This window comes from Oppia nitens, unplaced genomic scaffold (genome assembly GCF_028296485.1).
Source record: "Oppia nitens isolate AA-2021 unplaced genomic scaffold, nextdenovo-longstitch-racon4-pilon3 scaffold1_pilon_pilon_pilon, whole genome shotgun sequence".
In the NCBI taxonomy this organism is placed as follows: domain Eukaryota; kingdom Metazoa; phylum Arthropoda; class Arachnida; order Sarcoptiformes; family Oppiidae; genus Oppia; species Oppia nitens.
Genome location: NW_026533199.1, coordinates 13,444,158 through 13,450,586, shown reverse-complemented (window position 1 = coordinate 13,450,586; position 6,429 = coordinate 13,444,158). Strand labels below are relative to the sequence as shown.

The following is a 6,429-nucleotide window of genomic DNA, read 5'->3' as shown; positions in this document are numbered from 1 at the left end:
CTATGCAGACTTTACGACTCTGCATCTTACGATTCCCCAACGCTGCACTAGGTCACCCTGCGGTGGCTACTCTACGACGCCGTAGCCTGACCGTGGCCGATCCTAACCATACCCATGAAGTACGTAACGTTAACTCGTCTACTCGGATTGTCGTCTATGAAGTTTGTCTGTCTAGGGGTTAATCGCATCGCGAAGTTATACGTTGTCTAGGGGTTGTTGTATCGCGTAGTCATAAGTTGTCTAGGGGTTCTCGACGGCCATCCGATAACCGCCTTCCGGTCGCTCCCGATGTGGCGATGGTATTACACTGTCGGCCCTTTGGCATGATCTGGTAGAGACCTCATCTCGAGCCTCAACCGTCTGGCGACGGGAAGCGAGACGATGCCAGTGGTCTCGACTACCTACCAAATGAAGATCAGATATTCTCTAGCCTCGACCGAACGACTCGGGAGGCGAGACTCTGTCTCAGTAAACAAATCTTACCCGATCTCTGTCCCACACTTACGCGACTACCGTCGCCGGCGAACGCAAGGCCCGAAGGCCTGCGTCTACAAACACTTTAACTTACTGTTGCTGTTGCTAACCGTCACCAATTTATTGATTAAATATATAAAAGTATAATATGGGTTACAATAATAGGTAATACACGTCCTCTCGTCTCGGCGTCTCGAACTCAACTCTCTCTCTCCAGTCACTCAAGTGACTAGGGAACAGAATGCTCGGCACATTTCCCGAGTCGGCGCTCTAATCATACCAATCATATACTACTTATTAGTGACACAACTATATAAACTACTCTCTTATTGGCTATTACTGTCTCAGCCTAGTTAATACGTACCGGTTGTCATTAAACTAGTTATTGCCTTAAAATAATGCAATCAAGGTTTCTAATGCTATAAAGCATATGTAGTATACTGTATGCTATAGTGTTATTTACTAGTTATTATAATATAGTGTCAATTAATACAATAGTAATGTATTAGTATCGTTAGTGCCGCTAATGCTGAAATATACTGCTATGTATTATAATGCTATGCTGTATACACTACTGTGTATTAAAGAGCTATGCTCAATACACCGCTATGTATTATGATGCTATGCTGTATACACTACTGTGTATTACAAAGCTATGCTCAATACACTGCTATGTTTCGTACCTCACTATATAACTTCATATGTATATGAAGCCTAAAGTTATGAAGCTATGAAGCTTTAAGGCCTCTACTGAGGCTTAATCTCCGTCAAACGTGACAATATATATACAAAAACACATTGACATACTGTTTGTTAATGTGTTAATGAAATTAAATTAAGTATTTATGTTTATTTATCACTTAAAATAATTGCCAAATTTACTAAAAAACTTATTGACATTACATAGCAAACAGAGAGAGAGAGAGAGAGAGAGAGAGAGAGAGAGAGAGAGAGAGAGAGAGAGAGAGAGAGAGAGAGAGAGAAAGAGAGAGACTTATGTTAACATTGTATTACTAAAAATAAATAGATTAAAATAAAATTAATATTTTAATAATTTTTTCGAAATTATTATAGAATCAAATTAATTAATTTGTTGTTAAATTTGAATTTAATGTTTTTGTGTCTAAATGTATAATAAATTTACTGTAAATTATTGTTAATTAAACATTTAACTAATTGTTTTACAGTTTTTTACTATTATTATACAATAAACTATTAAATTATAATTATATTATAATTCAAGCCTCAAAACATTAATAAATAAATAAATTATTTATCTGAATCTAATAAATAGATACTAATAATCTATAAATAATTTTTTAAAATAAATAATTTATTTATTAATTTATTGTTTAATTGTTTTATCACAACAGTCTAAAAAATATATTAAATATATCATCAATTAAGCAATAAATGATTTAGTTTAATATTATATAATAATTATAATTATTTAATATCTAGATTTATTATATTTAGATTAATTAATTATTTATTTTTTAAAGTTGTCGCCTTATATAAGTATTATATATATATAATGGATATTATATTTTATTTTTATAAATAATTATAATTTAATATTTTTGTTTTTTTCTATATATAATTGTAAATGTTATTTGAATAACAATTTATAATTTTATTATTTTAGAAATTTTAAAAATCATTTAAGTCAATCAATCAATCAATCAATTTCTAATAATTAAGTAAATTATTTTAAAATAAAATAATTAAGAGATAGTATGAAATAAGTGAGTTTTTTATATAATTTAAGTTTTTTTCAATTTATATTTAAAATAATTTATTGTAATTATTTTTTTAATATATAATATATATGTAAAATATACGATAATATGGTATAATAATACTGTATTTAACAGACATTAAAAATTGTTTATTTTAATTAAATTAATTTTTAATTATTTATTTTTAAAAATAAATAAATATCCGTCGATTAAGTTTTCTTATGTATTTAAAAAACTAATATTAGTTAACTATAACATAAGTAATGTATATAATTAATTACAGTTTTTACTAGTTATAATAAAATATTTTTTTTTAAATATAATATACTATTAAGTATAAAAAAAATAATTTTAAAAAACCATCAAAAAACGCTATACATATGAAAAAAAACTAAATTTGCTTTTTATATACAATCTATAAGTCAATTAAAACTAATTTATGTTAAAAATTAATAATTAAAAAATCTTATGTTTTTAAAATAAGTTTATCAAAAAAAAAATATTTAATTAAAATTAATATAAATAACATTTTTATAAAAAAAAATTAAAATTTATTGACCAATGGTCATTTATTGGAAACTAATAATTAAAACTGACCATTAATTAAAATAATAGCTTATAAATAACATAAATAATAAATAGTATTTACTAATGAATATGAATTATAACCAGTTAAGAATGCTAGAAAGCATTTTCAGAAAAAAAAACTTGAATATCATTGAATACCATTAGTTAAAATGGCTCGCTATAACAAAATAAAGTCAACTATTGTCATGTGGGGTATCAAATGACTCAGTCTAACAAAATATACTTAACTATAGTTATGTAGGGTATCAAATGACTCAGTATGATAAAATATACTTAACTCTAGTCATATGGGTTATCAAATGCATTAGTGACAAAATAAACTCAACTATATCCATGTGAAGTATCAAATAATTCAGTATCCAAAATAAACAACTATAGGCATGTGAGATATCAAATGATTCAGTTTGCCAAAATAAACAACTCTAGTCATTTGGGGTATCAAATGATTGAGTATGACAAAATAAATTCAATTATAGTAATGTAGGGTATCAAATGACTCGGTATAACAAAATAAACTCAACTATAGTCATATGTGGAATCAAATGACAGTATGACAAAATATACTCAACTATAGTCATGTGTGGTATCAAATGATTTATATAACAAAATAAACAAATTAATTTTGATCTATTATAAAGCTCTATACAATTCTAAACGTTAAAATTTTCACCTAAATTTTTTACTTTGGCGGCCATTTTCTCTACATTCCTGAAGAGAAATCAAAATTTTAATGCATATTTCTTTTGCTTATTTTTGATGCTTTATTCAAATCTATACTTTAAAAAAATTTTCTTAAATTTTTTTTTAATTTGGCCGCCATTTTCTCTATGTTCCTGAAGAGATATCAAAATTTTAATGCAACTTTTCAATACATTATTAGTAGTCCTCTAACCGAATCTGAAGTCAGAATTTCAAAATTCGCAAAATGAAATGCTACAGACAGACAGACAGACAGACAGACTCAAAAAGCCATTATAGATTTCAGTAAACAAAACTTTTCAAGTTTTTTTTGAAAATTAATTAATAATATTTATTTTATATAAAATAATTCAATTGAGTTATAGATTGTAATTATAAATAAGTTTATCGTTATATATATATTTATATATATTTTGATGTTTTTTTTAAAAAAATTATTTTTTTTATACAGTGTTTATTCTAACCTAATAATTTTTACTAAAATATTTTAACTATAACATACGTAATTTATTTAAATAATTACAGTTTCCATAATAATAATAATACTAGTATATAATATACAGTTATTTTCAGTTAACTAATAAGTTATTTTAAAATAATAAATTTTATTATGAAAAACTATTGATTTAATAATTTAAAAAAAAAAATAATACTAATAAAAAACAATATAATGTTTAAATAATAATAATAACAACAAATAGATGACAATTACAAAAAATTTATTTTATTAAATATTGAATAAAAAAAACACATTTTTTTTACTAATATTATTTACTAATAGTATGATTAATAATTAATTATTACTACAAATATATAATAATTAAGTAAAAATTATTTTGAAATATATATATATTGATATATGATTTATAAATATATGTTGATTTTTTTAATATTATATAACTATATATTTAATTTTAATTTATAAAATAATAATAATAATTAAAAAAATATATACAACAACAAAAAATAGATGACAATTACAAAAAATTTATTTTATTAAATATTGAATGAAAAAACACACATTTTTTAGTAATAGTATGATTAATAAAAATAATTATTACTACAAATATATAATTATTAAGTAAAAATTATTTTGAAATATATATATTGATATATGATTTATAAATATAATGTTGATTTATATATTATATATATTATTATTATAATAATATTTTATTTAAGTAGATATAATACAGTATAGGACATTGACAATGCAAATATATTGCTTATTAATTTCAATGCATGACTACGATCTACTGTATCACTATAGCCATTATAACCGTTGTCCCGGTTAACGGTATCCCTGTAACCATTCCCGTCCCGATTGACGGTATTTCCGTATCCATTATTGCCGTCCCGGTTGACAGTATTACCGTAATTATTATCCCGATTAGCTGTATCTCTATAACCGCCGCCACCACCGCTGGCCGTATCCCTATAGCCGCCACCGCTGGCCGTATCCCTATAGCCGCCACCACTGGCCGTATCTCTATAGCCGCCGCCACCGCCACCACTGGCCGTATCTCTATAGCCGCCGCCACCGCCACCACTGGCCGTATCCCTATAGCCGTTACCGCTGGCCGTATCCCTGTAACCACTGGCGGCCGCCGAGTGTCCGATACGTGTATCACTGGGACTACCACTACCACTACTACGTCCCTTAAATGTGTCGCATCGGGTCAGACCCGATACAAACGGGTAGTCCCGACAGTAGGCCTGATTGAGTACTTTTATGTGTTGATCCCATAGTCGGCGCATTGTTTGAAAATCATTGGCCAGACATTGACTCTGTTAGGTGTGTTATGGATATACAAAAAAAAAGTTATTAATATTATAGTAATTTAATTTAATATTTTTTAAAAATAAATATTATTTACTTAAATAATTAAAGTAAATTAATTTTTTAAAAAAATAGTTAATAAAAAATGTTTTAATTTTTTTTATTAATAAATTAATGTTTCAAAATTTTTTTATGTTTATAATATTTATTTAACAATATTTTATTTTTGTTTAATTGAAATATTAATTTAATTAAAATTAAATTATTTTTATAAAACATTATAAATATACTAAACTTACACAAAAAAAACTGTATAGTAATACAGTATAAGTTTATTATTGTTTATTTAATTAGATATTTATTTAAAATTTTTAAAAAAATATTGTCATTCACATTTCCTTACTAATTATTATTATTATTAATATAAGTTAACTATACTATAAGTTATGTATTTAAATAATAATTACAGTTTCTATAATTATATTTTTTATTTGAAAAAATTATACTTAGTTTATTATACTTTTAGTAATTTAATATTTAAAAATTAAACTCATTTATTTAAAAATGAAATTATAATTAACAATCTACTTTATTATTTTTAAAAATATATAAATAGCATAATTGTACTAGTTGAAATTAGATAAATTAATTACATGGACAAATTATTTTTTAAAAATATTATACTTATTTTAATTGTACTATACTTTTAGTAATTTATTACTAAAATTATACTTATTTATTTAAAAAATAGAAATAAAAATACAATTAACAATCTACATTTTTAATTTAAACAAGATATAGCATAATTGTACTAGTTGAAATTAGATAAATTAATTAAATAGACAAATTATTAAAAAAAATATAATATTTAAAAAAAATATTAAACTTTATTTTAATTGTACTATACTTTTAGTTTTTAGTTTTTATTACTAAAATTAAACTAATAAATTAAAAAAAATAAAAATACAATTAACAATCTACATTTTAATTTAGAAAACAAAATATAGCATAGTTGTACTAGTTAAAATTAGATAAATTAATTAATCTTTTTAAATAAAAATTATTTAAAAAAATATAATAATTAAAAAAATTATTTTTTTAAAAACATACCTGGCCAATATTTATATTACAATCATATTTGATCCAATT

At 24.1% G+C, this 6,429-nt stretch overlaps 1 protein-coding gene across 1 annotated transcript; it reads right to left on the bottom strand.

Annotated features, from left to right (window-relative positions):
- Positions 1-627: 627 nt before the first annotated feature.
- LOC128951612 (uncharacterized) lies at positions 628-5,258 on the bottom strand. Its single transcript, XM_054296860.1, has 2 exons — positions 4,695-5,258; positions 628-744 (listed from the first exon to the last, which is right to left on the bottom strand). The coding sequence occupies exons 1-2, from the start codon at positions 5,256-5,258 to the stop codon at positions 628-630; spliced, it is 681 nt and encodes a 226-aa protein (XP_054152835.1).
- Positions 5,259-6,429: the final 1,171 nt, after the last annotated feature.

What these genes read in the sequence shown, in the direction of transcription:
- LOC128951612 (XM_054296860.1), bottom strand. Translation starts at nt 5,258, where the DNA reads ATGCGCCGACTATGGGATCAACACATAAAAGTACTCAATCAGGCCTAC. An exon ending in CATTGTCAATGTCCTATACT is followed by an intron (nt 745 to 4,694) that starts GTATTATATCTA and finishes TGGTATGATTAG; the next exon opens with AGCGCCGACTCGGGAAATGT.